Source organism: Haliotis rufescens, unplaced genomic scaffold (genome assembly GCF_023055435.1).
Source record: "Haliotis rufescens isolate VD_foot unplaced genomic scaffold, xgHalRufe1.0.p SCAF_13, whole genome shotgun sequence".
Taxonomy (NCBI): Eukaryota; Metazoa; Mollusca; class Gastropoda; order Lepetellida; family Haliotidae; genus Haliotis; species Haliotis rufescens.
Window position 1 is genome coordinate 36,970,650 of NW_025963813.1, and position 23,818 is coordinate 36,994,467.

The 23,818-nt window shown below is 41.2% G+C and overlaps 1 protein-coding gene across 11 annotated transcripts in view; it reads left to right on the forward strand.

The window, feature by feature from the left end:
* Positions 1–23,818, forward strand: part of LOC124152559 (multiple epidermal growth factor-like domains protein 6) — a 317,625-nt gene that overhangs the window by 263,985 nt on the left and 29,822 nt on the right. For 7 of the 11 annotated variants that reach the window (XM_048394508.1, XM_048394506.1, XM_048394510.1 and 4 more), the window contains 15 exons: positions 164–306; positions 927–1,259; positions 2,718–2,904; positions 4,385–4,510; positions 7,167–7,295; positions 7,993–8,121; positions 8,667–8,795; positions 9,545–9,931; positions 11,732–11,860; positions 12,854–12,982; positions 14,223–14,351; positions 15,189–15,317; positions 15,994–16,122; positions 20,356–20,454; positions 22,091–22,105. In XM_048394508.1, the coding sequence (XP_048250465.1) occupies positions 164–306; positions 927–1,259; positions 2,718–2,904; positions 4,385–4,510; positions 7,167–7,295; positions 7,993–8,121; positions 8,667–8,795; positions 9,545–9,931; positions 11,732–11,860; positions 12,854–12,982; positions 14,223–14,351; positions 15,189–15,317; positions 15,994–16,122; positions 20,356–20,454; positions 22,091–22,105 (2,322 nt within the window). The remainder of the gene's footprint in view (positions 1–163; positions 307–926; positions 1,260–2,717; positions 2,905–4,384; positions 4,511–7,166; positions 7,296–7,992; positions 8,122–8,666; positions 8,796–9,544; positions 9,932–11,731; positions 11,861–12,853; positions 12,983–14,222; positions 14,352–15,188; positions 15,318–15,993; positions 16,123–20,355; positions 20,455–22,090; positions 22,106–23,818) is intronic. The other 4 variants (XM_048394515.1, XM_048394507.1, XM_048394514.1 and 1 more) reach the window with 4 other exon arrangements.

Consider the following 23,818-nt stretch of genomic DNA (forward strand, 5'->3'; position numbering starts at 1 on the left):
ATCAATTTTAATTTAAGTTTGTTAATATTAATTTTTGAAAATATTTTCTTTACAGTGTCATTGTGTTTCATATATGAGTTGAGAAATGGCTTGACAAGTAAATCAGCTTATTGCAGGATGTGACATATTTCCTCCAACTTACCACAATGTTGTTCCCCTCCAGAGTGTATCCCCGGGTCCTTCGGCCCCAACTGTCTGCTCACCTGCACCAACTGCCTCAACGGCGCCAAGTGCAACGACAAACAAGATGGCTGCCAGTGCACAGCAGGATGGATCGGCATCACCTGTAACGAGTCTTGTCAGGAGGTAGGTTGTGCAGAAGTACAGCATTTCCTGTAACGAGTCTTGTCAGGAGGTAGGTACTACAGAAGTTCAACATTTCCTGTAACAAGTCTTATCCAGAGCTAGGTACTACAGAAGTACAACATTTGCTGTAACAAGTCTTGTCAGGAGGTAGGTTGTGCAGAAGTACAGCATTTCCTGTAACGAGTCTTGTCAGGAGGTAGGTAGTACAGAAGTACAGCATTTCCTGTAACGAGTCTTGTCAGGAGGTAGGTAGTGCAGAAGTGCAACATTTCCTGTAACAAGTCTTGTCAGGAGGTAGGTAGTACAGAAGTACAGCATTTCCTGTAACAAGTCTTGTCAGGAGGTAGGTACTACAGATGTGCAAAATTTCTGTAATAAGTCTTGTCTGGAGCTAGGTACTACAGAAGTGCAAATTTCTTCTGTAATAAGTCTTGTCCAGAGGTTGCTGGTACAAAAGTACAACCTTTCCACATTACTACAGAGGTCAGACTAAATGTCCAGAAGGACTACAGTGCCATGACACTAATTCTAGTTCTTGTAATCATGTGACAAATAATCACAAATGTTTTAAAACCAGGAAAATTGAAACTCATCTTCCTGCATCACTGACATGTTTCCAGGGTAACTATGGCGACGGCTGCAGCAAAATGTGCACCTGCGAGAACAGCGGCACCTGTGATCATGTGACAGGCAAGTGCATCTGTCCACCAGGGGTCGCCGGTGACCGATGCCAAGATGGCTGTCCACCTGGATACTTTGGTGAAAGATGTGACAAGATGTGCCCCAAGCCGTGCACCAACGGCTATTGCAACCGTGTGTTCGGCTACTGTGAGTGTGACCCTGGCACGTACGGCCCCGCCTGCAACCAGCCCTGTCCCTCCTTCACCTGGGGGTCCAACTGTTTGGAGCAGTGTGACTGCAACACTGAGTACACCAAGAAGTGTGACCCAGAGGTATGTGATGTCATCCCGAGATTACTATTGTCAGTACATAGATCAGTGGTATGACCCCATGGTCAGTAGAGTCATGTCGTGCCCAGTGGTATGACCCCATGGTCAGTAGAGTCATGTCGTGCCCAGTGGTATGACCCCATGGTCAGTAGTGTCATGTCGTGCTCAGTGGTATGACCCCAAGGTCGATAGTGTGGTACTGTGGTATGACCCCCAAGGTTGGTAGTGTCATCTTGAGGTCAGTGCTATGCCCCAAGGTCGGTAGTGTGATACATAGGTATGATCCCCAGGTCGGTAGTGTGATACAGTGGTATGACCCAAGGTCAGTAGTGTCATCTTGAGGTCAGTGCTATGCCCCAAGGTCAGTAGTGTGATACAGTGGTATGACCCAAAGGTCAATAGTGTCATGTTGTGCTCAATGGTGTGGCCCTGTGGTATGTCATGGACCCTGAGAGTACTGTAACCCTGACATTGGTATTTTGACCTCAAGTTAGATTGTGTGACCTAAAGAAGGTACTTGCTATCCTGGTTACCCAGATAGACCTGTGGACACACTGTTTGACCAAGTATGAATTACAGATACAGAGATTAACTCAGCATGATCTAAAGATACTTTACATCCTCTGTCATACATTCACCCACTCAGGACAACTTTACAACCTCTGTCATACATTCACCCACTCAGGGCAACTTTACATCCTCTGTCATACATTCACCCAATCAGGGCAACTTTACATCCTCTGTCATACATTCACCCACTCAGGGCAACTTTACATCCTCTGTCATACATTCACCCACTCAGGGCAACTTTACAACCTCTAACATACATTCACCCACTCAGGGCAACTTTGCATCCTCTGTCATACATTCACCCACTCAGGGCAACTTTACAACCTCTGTCATACATTCACCCACTCAGGGCAACTTTACAACCTCTGTCATACATTCACCCACTCAGGGCAACTTTACATCCTCTGTCATACATTCACCCACTCAGGGCAACTTTACATCCTCTGTCGTTCATTTACCCACTCAGGGCAACTTTACATCCTCTGTCGTTCATTTACCCACTCAGGGCAACTTTACATCCTCTGTCGTTCATTTACCCACTCAGGGCAACTTTACATCCTCTGTCATTCATTTACCCACTCAGGGCAACTTTACATCCTCTGTCGTTCATTTACCCACTCAGGGCAACTTTACATCCTCTGTTGTTCATTTACCCACTCAGGGCAACTTTACATCCTCTATCGTTCATTTTCCAACTCAGGGCAACTTTACATCCTCTATCGTTCATTTTCCAACTCAGGGCAACTTTACAGCCTCTGTTGTTCATTTACACAGTAAGGTCAGCGGGGAAGCCAAGTGATTAAACGTTAGAAGTCATTTCAAACTCTATTCACTCACTCACTCACCATTACTCCTGTCTATAAATATTCCTGACACCCTCCTCATCCACAGAATGGTGACTGCTACTGTAAGCCTGGTTACCATGGTGACCAGTGTGGGTTCCAGTGCCCGCAGGACAGTTACGGACCCAGCTGCAGCAAGAAGTGCGACTGCCCCGCGGACACCAAGTGCAACCATGTGACTGGTTACTGTCTGCGTGACTGTCCCTCCGGCTGGTTCGGCCAGCGCTGCGATGAACGTGAGTACTCACATACAGGTTGTTAATGTTATATGCGGGATAATTATCTTTTTGTTGTGTTCAATAAAAAAAGCTTCAAATCAATATACTGTAAGATTACATTATTCATAGTTTGTGAAAAAAAATGGTTTCCTATTTCAATTCTTTTCTAACGGCAACAATCTCAGTGTTGTGGAACATTATTGAGAGCATTAAATTTCAATAACATGAACAGCAGTGGGAACTTGATTGCTAATGGTGGACACTTGGGACAACACATTGACATCAGAGTTGCTTCCAACCTGCCTGAGAGTATAGTCAGATTGATGTCACATATAGTCAGATTAATTAGACTATATAGTCAGATCTAGTTCTCTAGAGCATGCAATCTCAAACTAAAGCTTTCAGTAGTGGAGTATTTTGCCTACATGTTTCTTTGTCCTTATTTTCTTTTGTTTTGCCATATTTGTTTCTCACTGTCAGTTGGAGTTTGTAGATGTTGTAGTTGCCACAGAGGCTTAACTAACTGTAGCTGTCACAACTCAATTAAGAGGTTAACCCATGACGATCCGGGTTAGAATAGATCTTCAGCAACCCATGCTTGTCCTAAAAGGAGAGTCGAAAGAGGCGACTAACGAGATCGGGTGGTCAGGCTCGCTGACTTGGTTGATGCATGTCGTTGTATCCCAATTGCGCAGATCAATGCTCATGATAAATATCACTATATTGTCTGGTCCAGACTCGATTATTTACAGACCGTTGTCATATATAGACTGAATATTGCTGAGTGCGGCATCGAACAACAAACCACAACAACAACATTTGATAGATATTACATCTACAAAGCCCTTCATGTCTCTTGACATCAAACATCTTGACACAAGTCAATAAAGTTTAAATATGAGTCTGATATTCTATTTATCATCAAACAGTAACAATCAGTGTAATTTGAAAACCCCACAGCAAACCAGCTTCAGTGGCAGAGAGATTAAGGATGTCATTTGGTTGATGACTTCACAATGGGCTGCACTGAGCTGGAATTTCTTAGGAGATAATACTTAATCTCACCAAATTTCCTGTAGAAGCTGGTTGTGGATGATCTGCGTTCAAAGCAGACTTATTGTGATTTATGTCTACAGAAGATTTTGGAACAAGTTATCACACATACTAAACATGCTAGAGTTTACAAAATAACCATTTTCAACCTTTGGTTAGCTGTGTAGTGAATGACCAAGACCCAAGTTACCTCACGCTTAAACTAGTATTGGGAGCTTACTTAAAATAGAGATCAGCGTCATATAGTCGGAATCTTGCTCAGTGCATTGTTAAAACAAATGTACGATAAAACATTCTTACATATATATTATCATATATCATAAGCATTGGTAGAGAGACATAGTGTGTCTCAGGTACAATAACTCCAACTGACAGTGCTCTTAGATTTGATCCATCTAGAGTTATCCCCCTTTCTTTTCCTGGCATGCTCTGTTCCCGCCTACAGCATGTCCTGGGGGCAAACACGGGGAGAACTGTTTGCTGACGTGTGACTGCGGGGGCAGTCTGTGTGATGCCGAGACTGGCGTTTGTTCGTGCAAGGCTGGTAAAACGGGCAAGAAATGCCAAGAACGTGAGTTTCACATGGAGGCTGATAAGAAATAAGGATGTTGGAGAGGTGATAGTTAAAAACGTTGTGAAATAAGGGGTAATGACAGTGATGCATCTATTCATGAAGTCCTCATTCCATTACCTCAGTACCTCATGCTTGTCTACCTGTTGGGATTCAGGTCAGAATATGTCCCCAGCACCCCATGCTTGTCTCCCTGTTGGGATTCAGGTCAGAATATGTCCCCAGTGCCCCATGCTTGTCTCTCTGTTGGCAATCAGGTCAGAATATGTCCCCAGTGCCCAATGCTTGTCTACCAAAGCAGAGTAGGTCCCCAGTACCCCATGCTTGTCTCTCTGTTGGCAATCAAGTCATAATTGGTCCCCAGTGCCCAATGCTTGTCTACCAAAGCAGAGTAGGTCCCCAGCATCCCATTCTTGTCTCCCTGTTGGGATTCAGGTCAGAATATGTCCCTAGCACCCCATGCTTGTCTCTCTGTGGGCAATCAGGTCATAATTGGTCCCCAGTGCCCAATACTTGTCTCCCTGTTGGGATTCAGGTCAGAATATGTCCCCAGTGCCCCATGCTTGTCTCCCTGTTGGCAATCAAGTCATAATTGGTCCCCAGTGCCCAATGCTTGTCTCCCTGTTGGGATTCAGGTCAGAATATGTCCCAAGTGCCCAATGCTTGTCTACCAAAGCAGAGTAGGTCCCCAGTACCCCATGCTTGTCTCCCTGTTGGGTTTCAGGTCAGAATATGTCCCCAGTGCCCAATGCTTGTCTACCAAAGCAGAGTAGGTCCCCAGTACCCCATGCTCATTTTCCTGTAGTGATTCCCGAGCAGAGTAGGTCCCCAGTATCGCAAACATGTCTCCCTGTTGGGATTCCAGATCAAATTTGGTGACTGACATCCATCTTGTTTATCATAAATGGTGATTAAAGTTAGACGATGCAAAGGTCTTTACATGTGACCATCAAAAACCATCCAGTGTGTCATCTCACCCTGATGGTGGGGTTCAAGTCTCACTGTTGATAAATGGTTTGCCTGCTCCAAAAGTATTGACGGACCATGGTCGTGAGACGTAGTGCCCCTCTTTCACTCACTCACTCTGACTGCGTGATCCGAGCATGAGAACTCTCCTCCAGTTTCTAGCCGCAGTGTAGACTAGCTGCTCTCAAACCCACTAGAACAGACATCTTTAGTTCAGTTAACTTAAGCGTGTATTTTTCTTTTTCGTTTGAGTACTAATCAACAAAATACAATTCCGCAGTTCTGCGAGTCTACAATCTACACTTACCTGGACAATGATCTCAGCACCACATTAGGAATGTCTCTGTGTCCATGGCTAAAACCAAGACACACAACAGTCATAGCAATACATTGTGAAGACCCGTGAAGATTCCGGGGTAGAATAGGTCTTCAGCTACCCATGCTTGTCGTAAAAGGCGACTAACGGGATCGGGTGGTCAGGCTCGCTGACTTGGTTGATGCATGTCATCGATCCCAATTGCGAGGACCGATGCTCATGATGTCAATCACTGGATTGTCTGGTCCAGACTCGATTATTTACAGACCTCCGTCATACAGCTGGAATATTGCCGAGTGCGACGTTAAACAACAAACAAACAAACCAAACCAACATTGTGAAAAAAATAAATTGCAAATAATTCCATTGCATTTGATTGACTAACAAAACAATTGTTTTTGCATTTGTTTCCATAAACCCCCCCAAAATTGGATTAATGTTTATACCTCCATAAACGCAAATAATATACATAATAATGATCATCATAAGTCCATGTGACAGGTCATAACATAATCATTGCATCACATTGTTGAATGATTCTGTGTTCCCAAGTATGATCCAGCTTCATTTACAAAAGATTTACAATAGCATGAAAACGTTAATTCTAGAGACCTTGAAGTAGAATTGACGAAGCATCACATTATGGATAAATTACAATCATGGTAGGTACATGTACTACATGCCTTACAACAGATACCGTGTTTTCTTGAGTATAGTGTGCACTTTTTTTCCAAAAAACACAGCTGTGTAGAAGGGGCTGCGCATTATATACAAATTAATGAGTTGTGATGTTTTTTCCTCCATGGAAAGACATTACCGTGAGCGGGTAACACCGGAAATACCATGTCAACAAATCCACACTGAAGTACGCAAATTAGTCATGTAATTACACTGTCTGGCTATAAAAAGTGTTCTTTGTATATCTGGACTTATGATGTTTGTAACTTATTTTATTAATTTTATTCAAAATTCCTTTTAATATTGTTTTAATTAATTTCGGCGAAATCATGTGTGAAGCAATCAGAAGATCGCACAACTCACCGTTATTAACAGCAACCACGGTCAGATTACCGCTATTGACGCCTTGAAACATGTCTGGTGATTTTTTATCTCAAATTTCGAATTTGTACGGACCAAGTTTCTCATCACCCGTTCGTTTGCCGGACTTCGCTGAAGAGGTACGGTGTAAAAAGATTTTTGCGCTTGGTATTCAAAATTTTTTTTCTCAAAATATTGAATCCGCTAGAGGGGGGTGCGCATTATACATGGGTGCGCACTATACTCAAGAAAATACGGTACCTAGTTGTACTTCCTGTCTTAGCACCATGTTCTTGTGTCTGCACGTGTGTGACTGTAAGTTCTGCCTGTGTGCAGCGTGCCCGGATGGAAGTTGGGGCATCAACTGTGGGAAGAAGTGCAGCTGCGAGAACGGCGCCACCTGTGACACTGTGTCGGGCGAGTGCATCTGCCGAGCAGGCTGGTACGGACCTCACTGTCGCGAAGGTAACAACATCAATACCTTGTTTTGCTGTGGCCAAAGGCTCAGGCTCCAAATCTTAAGCATCATACATGTTATTGGTATGTCAACATGTGGAGGGCTTGTCATATATGGATACAGAGAGGAGTCGTATTGGATTAAAAGATCTGATTTTACGTGATTGGATTTGACACAACAAATATCCTTATGTTGTTGGGAGGAGTGGGGGGGGGGGCGTCTCTTCACTTTAAGTTGAAGTAAAGTTTGTGGAAAATGGTTTGTATACCGTGTAATAATTTGGTTACATGGTGTCAGTCATTATTAGGTTACACCTTAACATTTGACCGTTGAGGGCGCGGAGTCGTCCCACAGATGACATCCTTACCTTGTCAGCTTGCTGACGGAATTAACCTCTTTGGTCATGTGGACAAGGCGTCCAACCTCAGTCAGAAGGTCCGTGGTTCGAATCCCGTCACGGGACTCGGAAATTTTATGGCCACTACACATACATCACTGTGGTATATGTGAATTATACATACAACACTGTGGTATACATGAATTATACATACAACACTGTGGTATACATGAATTATACATACAACACTGTGGTATACATGAATTATACATACAACACTGTGGTATACATGAATTATACATACAACACTGTGGTATACATGAATTATACATTGTACATGTGTACATCTGCTGTCTGTTTGTATGCAGGGTGTCCTAAAGGCCGATTTGGAGACCAGTGCATGAGTCGGTGCATGTGCGAGAACAACGCCACCTGTGATTCGGAGGATGGCCGATGCACGTGTAAAGCAGGATGGACAGGACAGATCTGTGACAGAGGTGGGGACATGCTCCCATCATTACATCCTCATGATAATTACATTGAAATCTTGTTAAGTTGGTGTCCCAGCCTTGACCATTGCAATTTCAGTATCAGTGTTTGGAGACAAGATGTGTGCTGAAGTTTGATCACAGCAATGATAAAGAATCTGTCAGAACCATGAAGTTATATCTTCTAAATTGACAGTTCGGGGTTTGTGCCTGTTCAGTTCCTGATGACTGTATGATCCTGGTGATGCTTTCTCTGTGTGGAGATTAATTCCTACTGTCATCTAATGATCCTACCTATGACCTTCATTGTAATCACCCAAATGAACTGATTTTAATATGCAATGACCTTATTGTAAATGACCTTGAATGACCTTGAATGTAAGTACCTATATTTGTAATGACCTTTATGCAATGACCTAGAATGACCTTGATTGCAATTACCTATATATACAATGACCTTATTAAAAATTACCTTGAATGACCTTGAGTCATGACCTGTACTGACCCTGCATGATAAACTCTGACTCGTAATGCACGTGTTCTCATCCAATCAGCCTGTCCCCCCGGCACGTTCGGAGAAAACTGCTTCCGGAAGTGCTTCTGTCGGAATAGTGCGGAGTGTGATCCTGTGACCGGGGAGTGCCTCTGTACTCCTGGGTGGAAGGGTGTCGGGTGCGACGAGAGTAAGACAACTTCTATCAAGATCTTGTATATCACTCCCTATTTCTGCCCCAAATCATAATCTGAAATTTTGCCTCTCCCAAATTTCTTTCTTGTGATACCTCTATTTGTTATTTCAAAACTTGAAGTTTTGTCATTTCATTTAACAGGGTTGAGATCAAGGATCTTCATCTACAATGCTATGTTGTCCCTTAATTCCCCTATATATCTGTGTGGTGAAGTGTATAATAACTACCCATAGAGTCCCCTATATCAATGTGGTGAAGTGTTTAATAACTGCCCATAGTGACCCAGTGTATCTGAATTAGTACAGTGTTGAATATGTGCCCTTAGTGTCCCTGTATAGCTGTGTGTACCAATAATGAACCTACATTTATCAAGGGGCACAGGTGGCCCAATTGTCTAAGGCGCCGCAATTCGCTGTGCAGAGTTGCGTCCCTTGGGCACGCCAGAAACCTATGATTGTGGGTTGGAATCCCGGTTCGCCCCGATTATTTTTCTAGATTTGTCAGCACCATACCCGTGCTCGTGGGTTTCACCGAAGTGGTAAACATCTGAGACCTGCATCACTTCGGGCTTTCCTCCCACATTAAGCTGACACGCCGTGTTATAACTGGAATACTGTTAAAAGCGGCGTAAAACCCAACTCACTCACTCACTACATGTATCAAAATGATTTAATGTTTACTATGTTTTACTAATGTTCCCAAAGCCTTGACGGAGATTCTGGTATGTGACATTGGTGTTTCAGAGTGCCCAATTGGTACATATGGCGCCGGTTGCCTTGAGCGCTGTCGCTGCCTTAATGGTGCAGCATGTGACCACATTTCTGGTGTGTGCGTCTGCTCTGCTGGGTGGCGTGGGAGATTTTGCGAGAAGGCGTGTCCGGAAGGATTCTTTGGACAGGAGTGTCAGAGCATCTGCAACTGTCCCCGTAGTACGGAGTGCGACCACGTCACTGGACACTGCGCATGTGCAGCCGGCTTTGATGGCGGGGAGTGTGACCAGCCGTGTCCATTCGGGAAGTTCGGACCAAACTGTGAGCAACAATGCAGCTGTGATAACGGAGCTTCGTGTGACGCAACTACCGGGAAGTGTCAGTGTCGTCCTGGATGGAAGGGTGCCCAGTGCGAAGAAGGTTTGTAATTGGTCGGTAGATTTGAGACTTGTAATTACAGTGCACTAAATTCAACAAGAATTGGCCGGCAGATGCGAGACTTGTATTTACAGTGCACTAACTTGAACAAGAATTGGTCGGTAACGCGAGACTTGTATTTACAGTGCACTAACTTGAACAAGAATTGGCCGGCAGACGCGAGACATGTATTTACAGTGCACTAACTTGAACAAGAATTGGCCGGCAGATGCTACACTTGTATTTACAGTGCACTAACTTGAACAAGAATTGGCCAGCAGACGTGAGACTTGTATTTACAGTGCACTAACTTGAACAAGAATTGGTCAGTAGACGCAAGACTTGTATTTACAGTGGACTAACTTGAACAAGAATTGGCTGGTAGACACGAGACTTGTATTTACAGTGCACTAACTTGAACAAGAATTGGCCGGCAGACGCGAGACTTGTATTTACAGTGCACTAACTTGAACAAGAATTGGCTGGAAGACACGAGACTTGTATTTACAGTGCACTAACTTGAACAAGAATTGGCCGGCAGACGCGAGACTTGTATTTACAGTGCACTAACTTGAACAAGAATTGGTCGGTAACGCGAGACTTGTATTTACAGTGCACTAACTTGAACAAGAATTGGTCGTTAGACGCGAGACTTGTATTTACAGTGGACTAACTTGAACAAGAATTGGCCGGCAGACGCGAGACTTGTATTTACAGTGCACTAACTTGAACAAGAATTGGCCAGCAGACGCGAGACTTGTATTTACAGTGCACTAACTTGAACAAGAATTGGCCGGCAGATGCGAGACTTGTTTTACAGTGCACTAACTTGAACAAGAATTGGCTGGCAGACGCGAGACTTGTATTTACAGTGCACTAACTTGAACAAGAATTGGCTGGTAGACACGAGACTTACCTAAGACAATATCCTAAATAGAGATTGGTAGATGAATTTTTTAGCCTTTTGGGGGTATTTACATATTTCTTATGTCTAATATATCATATTTATGAAACAGAAACACAAGAGGGTAATAAGATAGTTGTCATAAAACATAATTGTTTGTAATCAGTGTTTAAGATTTAATGCCATTCAGTGAAGTAACTTTAGAATTTGTTGGAGTGAATTGCACCGTTCATCACATAGTGCTTAACAATTTGCCCACACATCAGAGCCCCTACCTAAACCTTTCCGGAGTGTTAGTCAATAGTTTATTGAGCAAGCAGACATTGACTGTATTGACAAAATACTTCCTGCTAGTTGGCTACATATTTATCAGATCTTGATACCAATTAAAGTTTATCACATCAACATCACTGTCCATTATGTGATGAATATACTTGCTCCATGACAGTTACCCGGTACTCAAGGTGAAGGTCAATGAGAGCATGGCAGAATAGTTAGCCAGAGCTTGAGATAAGCATAACCTGCATGACAGTTTACGAACCAGATTTCGATTTCGGTTCGCTATTTTGATTGGACTATGCATAGACTCGTTAGTCCAGCCAAAATGTAACTTTATAATCTCAGCCTAGTTCGGCAAGGGTGGAAACTGGAATTTTATAGTCAGTTAACTCCCTTGCCCTGGGAAGATGGAAATCACCAGCTTAAACATTTCCTTTAAGAAATGGCTGACAATACAATATACAACTGATGCACAGCACATTCTAATACACATTCTAATACAGGCTATGCAAACGGCTTTGTCTAATCTTATCCTATAATGCTTTGCAGTAATTTTTGCATCAAATAATATATTATGCATCTCTTTCTGGAACTGATGTGTATTTCTGTTGCCCCTGCAGCCTGTCCCGACGGCATGTACGGCGAGAGCTGCATGCTGCGCTGCTTCTGTCTGCATGAGGGGACGTGCAACCACATCGACGGCAAGTGCAAGTGTACTGAGGGCTGGACAGGAACTGCCTGTGAGAGAGGTGAGAGTCTTTCCACAGAACTGTGATGTCCAGCGGGGATCTTAGATCTTCTGTAACAAGGAGGCGGTCGGGTAGCCTAGTGGCTAAAGCGTTCGCTCGTCACGCCGAAGACCTGGGTTCAATTCCCAACATCCAGAGGTATTCTGGGTTAATGTAGGTCCCCAGCAGTCAGGCTCAGCGACCTGGTTGATTGTGTGTCATCATACACCAAAGGAGTGGGTCGGTGCTCACAATATCAATCACTGGATTGTCCAGTCAAGGCTTGATTATTTACAGGCCGCTGCCAAATAGCTGAAATATTGCTGAGTGCAGTGTTAAAAAAGAAACAAATCTGTTACAAAAATGATTTTGTCAAATGACTACTGTAAATCTTGATATTAACGCGAGCGTGAATTAAATGCGAAAAATGCGAGTGGTCTTTGCTCGCATTATTAACCATTGCATTTACATCAACAATAAGACATTTTGGATAGCAGAAATACCAACTTAGACATACGCTGAAAACAAACAACTATCTTTGTTTATTGAGAAGCACTTGTTACAAGTATATAAACAATGTCATTCAAACACTAATTACATCCTATGAATTGTCACTGCTGGGGTCAAGACAAGCGTTCTTCTCACTCATGTCATCACTGATCACACCTGCAAGTCCAGACAGACGCCACCCAACACGGTGTCTTTGCTCTTTGCGACTACATCAAAGGCGAGCACGAGCCAGTGCATTGTTTTAGCTGAAGTACTCTACTCAGCGCTAATAAGTGGTGCTATTTGGTGTGTGATTGGATTAATGTAAGGTTGGATTAAGGTGAGGATTCTCCTCTAAACCTGACGGAGGACATTTTGTTTAGATATAAATCCACTGATGCTTGAGAGGAGGGGGTGTCACATTCATATTGAGTCGCATTTTTGGCTAGGGGCCAGCGGTCGCATTCTTTTGGAGACGCATTAATTTCACGTTTTACAGTATATCCTATAATCCTGTGCTTCCAGCGTGTGACCAGGGCTACCACGGCCCCGACTGTGATCGTCCCTGTGACTGCCTGAACAGTAAGGCCTGCAACAGGTTCACCGGCAGATGTAAATGTGACCCTGGATTTATCGGTGAAAAGTGTAATGAGAGTAAGTAAAGAGTCATCCAGATCAGAGGCTACCAAAGCTTCACATGAATTTCTTCTTGAATTGATTTGTTCAGACAGAAAACCAGGAGACAAGAGATAAAGAGATAAAAAATAATTGGGTTGATGTAAAAATTAATTTCTTGAATTTGGAGGTTTTTTTGGTTCTTTTTTTTTAATATTTTGTTTTTAATTGTTTTCAAAAAGAAGTACCTGTAACATAAATCCACTTCTGCAGAAACCCCATGACATATTGCACAACTTATCTTATTTTCTTTTACAGACAATAACATACCATAATTGACGTTATGAGCACCCAGGGCACTCTCAAAATTAGAAATGGGGGCTCTTATTAGAATATAATTTTGGTGAAAGTGTTGAAAGATTGTAAATTTCGTGGTTTACGCTGACAGCCTGAAATGATACAAAAGAAAAGTCTGTGCGTATTATACACGACAGATATATATTTTCCAGAATTTAATTGCCCATAATTAAGGGTGCATATAACACAGGTGTGCGTATTATACACAAATAAATAAGTCTTGTGTACATTGATCAATCGGAAGGGGTGCTGATTGGGATTGTTCACTAGCCAATATATTAACAAATATCAGCGTGGGCGCTTATTAGAGCGGGGCGCTTATTACGTCGAATACGGTAGTTCTCACTCACACAGTCACTCCAGTAATACAAACATACTGCATATATCAAGTGTGCATAAACTATTAAAGTTTATATATCATATTGCAGTGCATGGTCTCAAACATTAAAGTCTTAAGTACAAAGTTAAAATCAACATGAAAGCTGCTCCTCTTTTTCGAAAAGTTTATGATACAGCATCCAAGCACCATAGAATTTCTGCTGATGACCTGTCTTGAAAGCAATATCTTTTTCAATGTTGTATCATGAAAAAGCTTCGTATTTATTAACATGAAAATAAGGTTGTGTATTTTAACAAAACTAAAAGGAAAAAGTGTTTAGAAGAATATTCAGGGTTGCATGTAAACTTTCGATAATGCAGCATTGATGCAAATAAATTTTGATTGCCCCCAAATCAGAGATGTCTCAGACGTGCTGCACAATGAAGGTGAAAAACACATTTTTGGCAGATGAGTAGGGGGCAAAACCTAAATTTAGCAAGAAGACGTAATCTGTATATTATTTTCAACATCAGGGCAGTGTACGACTCTCCATTGCTGCACGATCATGTTTACACCACAATGACCTTGACCTTGATCTTGTAGCATGCCAGGAGGGGTTCTTCGGCGAGAGCTGCTCCATGAGTTGTGAGTGCGAGAACGACGCCGTGTGTGACCCGGTCACAGGGATGTGCCAGTGTAACCAAGGCTGGACCGGACGAACATGTGACCAACGTAAGTCTGCCGGGTACCCAGTACACAGAGGAAAACTCACATACCTAATATCAAAATATATTATTTTTCTATGAAACTTGGTATGTGTTATTTACATATACAGTAAACTACGTTTATAATTAACACACTTATGACAAGCTGACTGATATAACAAACTGGTTTAGGGTCGCGGCCATTTGCTGTATATATTTGTTGTATATATGTTTGTTGTATATATGCTTATAACAAACTACTGTTATTATGGGGGCACGGGTGGCCCAGTCGTCTAAGGCGCCGCGATTTGCTGTTCAGAGTTGCGTCCCTTGGGCACGCCAGAAACCTATGATTGTGGGTTCAAATCCCGGTTCGCCCCGATTATGTTTCTAGGTTTGTCAGCACTATACCTGTGCTCGTGGGTTTCACCGAAGTGGTAAACGTCTGAGACCTGCATCACTTCGGGCTTTCCTCACACATTAAGCTGACATGCCGTGATATAACTGGAATACTGTTAAAAGCGGCATTAAACCCAACTCACCCACTCACTCACTCACCGTTATTATGAACTAAAATTAGTGGTCCCTTTGAGTTCGATATAACTGTAGTTTACTGTACTATGTTGGATACAATTTATCAGCTTTTGGTGAAAGTTTTTATATTGGCATTATTGCAATGACATTCAATAATATCTTTTAGCTGGTACAACATTTGACAATACAATAGAAAGTGCATCAATACCTTTTATGTGCGAACAAAAAGAAATACACGATATTTCCAAAGGATATGACAGTAATATTTTTTTATTGAACCTATACACAATAAAAAAGATACAACTCTTACTTATGTTTGCATGAAATTCAGCCTGTACACCTGGTTTCTATGGCAACCACTGCAAGGAGGCTTGCGAGTGCGGGGAACAGCAGCCTTGTTATCACGTGACTGGAGAGTGCAAGTGTCGGCCGGGATACACTGGAAGCGCCTGCGAGAAACGTGAGTTACCATGGAAACACATGCTGTAGATAAATGTGATGTACAAATGTGGATGATGACGAGAAATTTGAGTTGCCATGGAAACACATGCTGTAGATAAATTTGATGTACAGAAAAGTCTGATGTGGATGATGACGAGAAATGTGAGTTGCCATGGAAACAGATGCTGTCGATGCAGAATTTGAGCCAAATATTAATTAATAATAGTTCCATAAACTTACTCATTATTTCAATCTAAAATATGCCTACTGATTATACTAAAAGTTTTTTTGTTGATGAAATTCATGGACATGTTTGTCAAACAGCATCAAATTGCATAGCTAAGGCCACACATATTTTATTTTTTGTTTTACAGGCCCGCATAAAAAATAGTTATTTTTATTTTGTCTCCCACTTAATGTTATATATAAATTCTATGTCTTCATCTCCATCAGTGATTCAAGAAGCCAGCTGCACTTTTAACTCCACAGCAGAATAACTTTCATATCAATAAATAAGTAATTGACATTTATTTTTATTTTAATTTCGACCAACATGTGTGGGAAATTTGGAATAAATCTGTGAAACATAAAATAATAAAAATGTGTCTATGTGGAATGTAGGTCAAGAATGGCTGTCTTTAATGCTTCTTTTCTTTGAGTTTCGTGTGAGGATTTCTGCTGTTTTCTTTTCCCAGAATGCCCCAAGGGTAACTTTGGCCCGGAGTGTCGTGGACGGTGTGAGTGTAAGGGCGACATGGTCTGCCACCACATCACAGGGGAGTGCATATGTCCTCTTGGTCCAAAGGGCAAGGATTGCCGCAAAGGTAAACACACAGTCACATGATCAGGTCACATGATCAAGTCACATGATCAAGTCACATGATCAGGGTACATGACTCTCTGCAACTGTTTGTTAACATCGTGAATGAGGGTTGCATGTCAAGGATTGAGAATTGCATGGAAAATTACTTACTTAAGAATGCGGGATTGTTGGCCTTGAGGGATTGTTGGCCTTGATGGTGCATTGGCCTTGAGGGTGCATTGGCCTTTTCTTCTCTGACTGTCATTGCAGTGTTTGTAATTAACTCCATCCCTGATGCTTGGTTTGGGTGATCCTTTTGCTGACCGGACCAAATAAACCACTATAACAACAACGGATCCAAACGCCACACTTCAACATAGACTTAATTTTAGTAGCAAGATGGCCATGAGCTGATGTTTTAGAGCTACGGTAAATCTGGAAATTAATGCGTCTCCAAATTAATACGACTGCTGACCCCTAGCCAAAAATGCGACTAAATATCAATGCGACTCCCCCACCCCATCCCAAGTTGAATACATATCCTACCTTAATCCAATCAAACAGCTAATAGAGGCACTTATTAGCACTGAGTAGAGCACTTTCGTAAAAACAATATACAGTGTTTTCCTTAAAACAGCACACAGTTTATATGTTTACTCTGTTGACTGGCATTAAGGAAGCTCAAAGGCAATAAAATAACTGAACCAACAACAGTTCACTGATTGGTATGCGGAGAAGGTGTCAACAAGCTTGACACGCGTGGGTAGAACTCTTGACCCCTTTTCTTTGAATGACATTGTTATTTACTTGTTACAACTGCTGCTCAATAAACCGTGTTTGTGTTTATATTCAAATTGGTATTTCCGCTATCCAAAGTGTGCAGTGAGGACGTCTTATTGTTGATAGTCATTTTGGAGACATAAATGCGAAGTTAAAGGTAAATAATGCGAGTAAAGACCACTCACATTTTTCGCATTTAATTCACGCTCGCATTAATTTCAAGATTTACAGAATCTTCTAAAAGAGTCTGATAATCATAGCGCCAGGAAGAATGGAGGATGTAATTGCTTTGATGGTATTGCTCACGACTGCCAGCGTACTTGGTGTTTCTATCGCCTCTCTCACTGTAGCTTAGGTGCTGGCTTCAAGAGAAAATATTTCCTATCCTCGCAATTCATGCTTGAATCAACCAATCTCAGAAATATTTCAAATTTGTCAAAAAAGAGACATAGCTAAACATATTTAAATAATACTGTCTCCTCCAGCATGCTTAATACTGGACCAGTTGTACATCATGAAGCGTGAATGTCAAGTGATCCTTGTCAGCTAATTGTGAAACATTAAAGATTTCTTGATACAAATACGATCGGAACCTACCTCAAGGGCTCCTAAAGCCAAGAGATGCAATAGCGAAGGCCAAACTAACTCTTTTTCTGAGAGATGGACAGCTACACGAACGTATATAAACAGAGCAGCCAAGGATAAAAATGAAATCATATCAATACAAGAAAATAGAAATCATATCAATACAAAAACAGATATTATGTGAACACCGAACTCACAATAGATATGTGTACCCTTCTCACACACAGGAGTCCCAAAGAGGGACAGGTCAGCCGAAATTGCTTAGGCAGAAGGCGACCTCTTAAACACTTAATGCAACAACAACAACAACCTCAAGGGCCCTGGGACTATTCATTTTTAACACCATTTAGTAACCTATTTTAAACCTATTAGGCTCAGGGCACAGGTGGCCCAGTCGTTTAAGGTGCTGTGATTCGCTGTGCAGAGTTGTGTCCCTTGGGCACGCCAGAAACCTATGATTGTGGGTTGGAATCCTGGTTCGCCCCAATTATGTTTCTAGGTTTGTCAGCACCATACCCATGCCCGTGGGTTTCAGCAAAGTGGTAATCATCTGAGACCTGCATCATTTCGGGCTTTCCTCCCACATTAAGCTGACACGCCGTAATTTAACTGGAATACTGTTAAAAGCGGAGTTAAACCCAACTCACTCACCTTTTAGACCCAATGTCCATTCCAAGATTTCAACCAGAGGGAAATAAGACACACAAAAATATTAACAAGCTGACGATGGTTTGAGCTTCTGCTATGGAGGCCTGTGCCTCGGCACACCTTGCGCCTGACAGCAATTCTGCTTATTGCAATAATGTAATTAAATGTGCGACTGCAGGTGCAGTCAAAATATCGGTTATCATCACATGCTCATGTTGCACGTTTAATCAGTTTTAATCCAACGCCAGACTTTATTTAATTGGTTTATGGATTAAGTCAACTCTAATATGTAAGAAATAAATCGGGTAAGATCTCACTCACTCACTCACTCTCTCTCATGTGCACAGTTGCATGGATAATAGCACCTCTCACACTCTAGGCATGGACAATCATCACTAATACAGTCAGTATCTGTCAGCACTTAGATCAACATTGGTGAAGTTGATGTGTCAGGTTAGATCAATCTCATCGAGGTCAGGTAGATGGATGTAACACAACTTAAACACTGTGAGAGATTTGTACCTGCTGTACAGGTGTGTCACTGATCACTTCTTTCAGGTAAACAGCATTTCATTTATGACAAGTTCAGAAGAGCTCTTTTTTTACAAAATCATAAAAGTTGTCTGTTTGATCAGCTGCAAATCTCTCACCCATGTAGTTAAATACTGTACATAATCTCAAGAGAAATGACAAATAACTTATTGATATATGTATGTAAATACACCTGGGAGAAACATAAGCACCACATACTGGTACTACCGTATTCGACGTAATAACCGCCCAGAGGGCTCTCAAAATTAGAAATAGGGGGCTCTTATTAGAATATTATTTTGGTGAAAAAAAAGAGATTCGAAAGATAAATTTCATGGTTTCTGAAATGTTTACATACGACAGATATATTTTTCCAGAATTTAATTGCCCATAATTAAGGGTGCATATAGCACACGAGTGCGTATTATACACGAATAAATAAGTCTTGTGTACATTGATCAATCAGAAGGGGTGCTAATTGGGATTGTTCACTGGCCAATATATTAGCAAATATCGCTGTGGGCGCTTATTAGAGCGGGGCGCTTATTACGTCAAATACGGTATATATATTTCCGTATAAGAAAGCTGTTTTTTTAAGTTGTTCCTTTTGTTAATCTGATGAAAAAGTTACTTTTGTGAACAAAATAAGTGAAATACAGAAAATGGAACTGATGATCTAGTAACATGTTTCAGAACTGACAGTGGTATCTGACAGTCATCAAAACGAGAACAATGTCATGTATAGATGTTTTCAAAAGACACATAGGAGAAAAGAAGGGTGGTGCTTAACTTTTTTCCAGGTGTATAGTACACTACTGCAATGCTACTGATGCTGCTAGAGGATGCTGAGTGTTGTCAAGACCCGGGTACAGCAGAGGTTATGCAAAGAACTGAGAAACAAAGAACAAAGTTGAATATTTTTTTAATTTCATACCACCACTTCTAAACACATCAATCACAAGCATGCAGATGTCCTCTGTCAATCATATTGTCTCGACTCCATCAGAAGTAGATGCTTGACAAGACACTAAGTGAACCTCGAGCTGCACGGGTCTTGACAAAACCTGATATTGTTTTGCTATTTGCTTGTAACACAGAAACTGAGAGAAACCAATTCCTAACCACATCTGCCAAACCATGACAGGGTTCAAAGTAAAAGTCATTGATGTTAATTCTTTAAAGGATGCTCCTGAAAAAACACTATTAGACCAAAGGGTTAGCATCGTGTTGGACAAGTCACGGTCCCTGGAACTCATCTATATTGTCTGGATAATTGGGGTTGATGAGGCAGCCTTGCCTTTCTGGCACTTCCAGCTTATTCAATGAACAAGATGGGTATTGTCTGGATAACTGGGGTTAATCTGGCAGCCTTGCCTTTTTTGCTCTTCCAGCTTATTCAATGGACAAGATTGGTATTGTCCGGAAAACTGGGGTTAATCAGGCAGCCTTGCCTTTTTGGCTCTTCCAACTTATTCAATGGACAAGATCTGTATTGTCTGGATAACTGAGGTTACCAAGGCAGCCTTGCCTTTTTGGCTCTTCAAATTATTCAATGGACAAGATCTGTATTGTCTGATTAAATGAGATCAATCAGGCTGACTTATATGGCACATATTTTATTTTGAACCCTGACGGAAGCGTTCCTCTCAGTTTCTCTGACCTTGACCTTGACCTTGACCTTGTACTAATGGCGGGAGTGTTTGGCACGCAGCGCGGAGGCAGGGTAGAAAGCTGTTTAAGTATAAGCTCGGTAGGAAGGGATGGAACAGGAAAACCAAGGACAACGACGGCTTCTCTCGACTAGAAGCAGGTAACTATGGCAACAGATTGTGTATTTGTGTGGTCGTATTTCGCTAGAGGTGAACCTCTGAACTTGTTCAAACTTGTAGAACTCTCCACCTTCTGCCACTTCACCTTTGTGTATCTTCAGAATTGGAAAAATATGTAGATGTAAATATTTCTGCAGCAAAGATGATATCACAGTTTCAATCCGCTGTAGATACTAAATTGTAGCAAGGTTGCTTGTAAGTAAGAGATTTTGCAATACAGTGACTCCCATTAACCAGACCAGCTATACCCATCACAGGCACTGGGGGTAATTCATATGTTTATACAATAAGTATATCAGGGTTCGATTTAGCTATATAAAACATGCACCAGTGCAACCTATTATCGAAAAATGCAACGTAATATTTATGTCCACATGCACAAAGTGCATGTAAAATAAAATCATATTTTTGTCTGTATAACCCTTTTTTTTATCTTTGAGCACACTCAATATCTCTAAGCTTTATTTACCATACTACATCACTAATCCCTGTGTTACGTGTAATTCATAACACAGTCGTCAAAGATCCGAGATTTGACTTATTTAGACTAGTTTATGCATCCATGATTCAACTTTGTTAAATTTATTGGACCAGGGTGCAACCTGATTTTGCCTGGTGCAACTAGGTTTTCATGGTGCAAGTTGAATCAAGTCGGGCCCTGTATATACACGACACAAATGATGTGCGTGATGTAACTCTCTACCCACAGGGGGCATGTGTGCACCAGTCGTCTAAGGTGCCATGATTCGCTGTGCAGAGTTGCATCCCTTGGGCACTCCAGAAACCTACGATTGTCGGTTCGAATCCCGGTTCCCCCCAATTATGTTTCTAGGTTTGTCAGCACCATACCCGTGTTCGTGGGTTTCACCAAAGTAGTAAACGTCTGAGACCTGCATCACTTTGGGCTTTCCTCCCACATTAAGCTGACACGCCACGATATAACTGGAATACTGTTAAAAGCGGCATTAAACCCAACTCACTCACTCTACCCACAATGTATCTACCAGATTTTCCAGATTAGCAAGATATCAGTTTACAAGCCACTGTCAGATTAATCTCTTTGTAGATTACAATCTGTGAAGCTACATAACTCGAATTATTTTTTGAAACTTTAAGTGTTAAGAACTATAAATAATTACAAATCAAACTGAAAATGTTCCACTTGCTATCCTGTCTAGGCATTATTCATCAACTAGGGCTACGTTAGCCTCTGTGTAGTACCAAGGTTCTACTTCTCTTTTCTACGTAGATATCTAATCTATCTCATGTAGACTAGTTGTTGACCATGTAGTATCTTCTTGGTCAAAGCTAGTTGTCAACCATGTAGTATCTTCTTGGTCTAAGCTAGTTGCCGACCATGTAGTATCTTCTTTGTCTAAGCTAGGTGTCGACCATGTAGTATCTTCTTGGTCTACGCTAGTTGTCGACCATGTAGTATCTTCTTGGTCTAAGCTAGTTGTCAACCATGTAGTATCTTCTTGGTCTAAGCTAGTTGTCGACCATGTAGTATTTTCTTGGTCTAAGCTAGTTGTCGACCATGTAGTATCTTCTTGGTCTAAGCTAGTTGTCGACCATATAGTATCTTCTTGGTCTAAGCTTGTTATTTCCTCCTGTAAGCCTCCTGGACACTGGGTATGTATGGAGCAGTGCTGTTGTACATTGTCACACCATATAACAGTATTGTTGTCAAATGTTTTATTTGTATGTGGTCATTACTGCCCCATATATCACATATATCACCCATATATTCTTCCGTCCAGTTTGTCCTATTGAATAACACCAGTTTATCAGCCTGTATAGACCACAGCAGATACAAGGACTGAATTTTATAAAACTGAACTTCTCTGAAACGAAAGTTAATCAAGATTAGGGACTTATTTTTTTTATCCCACATTGAACTTTTGAACTGGTCCCTTAATGAAAACAAGGAGAAATCACAATCACTTGAAACAATTGGAATTATTTTCTACAATTCAAATAACCATAGATCTACTAAAATGTCAATTAAAAAAATATCAACACCAGAGAATAAGTGCCGAAACAGATACCATTTGGCATGAAAGGTTAAATAGTAGTAAAAATTATATGACTGGATCTCTTAAAGTCATTGGTGACTCCAGGTATTCGCAAAGAGAGTATGCATGTCTTGCCTTATGGTAACACCTGCCGTCATGTTGTAAAGTGGAATATACAAGTCAGGGGCTGCCTGAAGAGGAGTATAAGCCCTGAACATGCATGCCGTTTACAGTGATGAGTTTCTGTTACCTATATATATGTACATATAACCTATGTGACGTGGTATTATGTGATGTGCATAATCTGTTGGGTTTTTTAATGCATGATTGTATGATTGTTTCTCAATATGAATATTGTTAATATCACATGACTAAAAGTTTATGGTCAATAAGAAGTTGTTTGTTTGTTGTTGTTTTTTTGGTGAATAAGAAGTTTGGATGTATCTATGAGCGTAGTCTGTCATACCGATCCTGAAACAAATATATCCAATACAGCCCATGCAAGTCTATAATAGTGGGCAAGTCTAGATTAATGCAGTATCTGAAAATGAAGAAAGTCACTCTGATGATGTATCACACAAATGTATGATATTCACATTTTACACAAGGACCAATGATGTACTACATACATGTATGATATTCACATGTATGATATTCACATGTATGATATTTGCATTTGACACAAGGACCAATGATGCACTACACACATGTATGATATTCACATGTATGATATTCACATTTTACACAAGGACCAATGATGCACTACACACATGTATGATATTCACATGTATGATATTCACATTTTACACAAGGACCAATGATGCACTACACACATGTATGATATTCACATGTATGACATTCACATGTATAATATTTGCATTTGACACAAGGACCAATGATGCACTACACACATGTATGACATTCACATGTATGATATTCACATTTTACACAAGGACCAATGATGTACTACATACATGTATGATATTCACATGTATGATATTCACATGTATGATATTTGCATTTGACACAAGGACCAATGATGCACTACACACATGTATGATATTCACATGTATGATATTCACATTTTACACAAGGACCAATGATGCACTACACACATGTATGATATTCACATGTATGACATTCACATGTATGATATTTGCATTTTACACAGGGACCAATGATGTACTACACACATGTATGACATTCACATGTATGATATTCACATGTATGACATTCACATGTATGATATTTGCATTTGACACAAGGACCAATGATGCACTACACACATGTATGACATTCACATGTATGATATTCACATGTATGACATTCA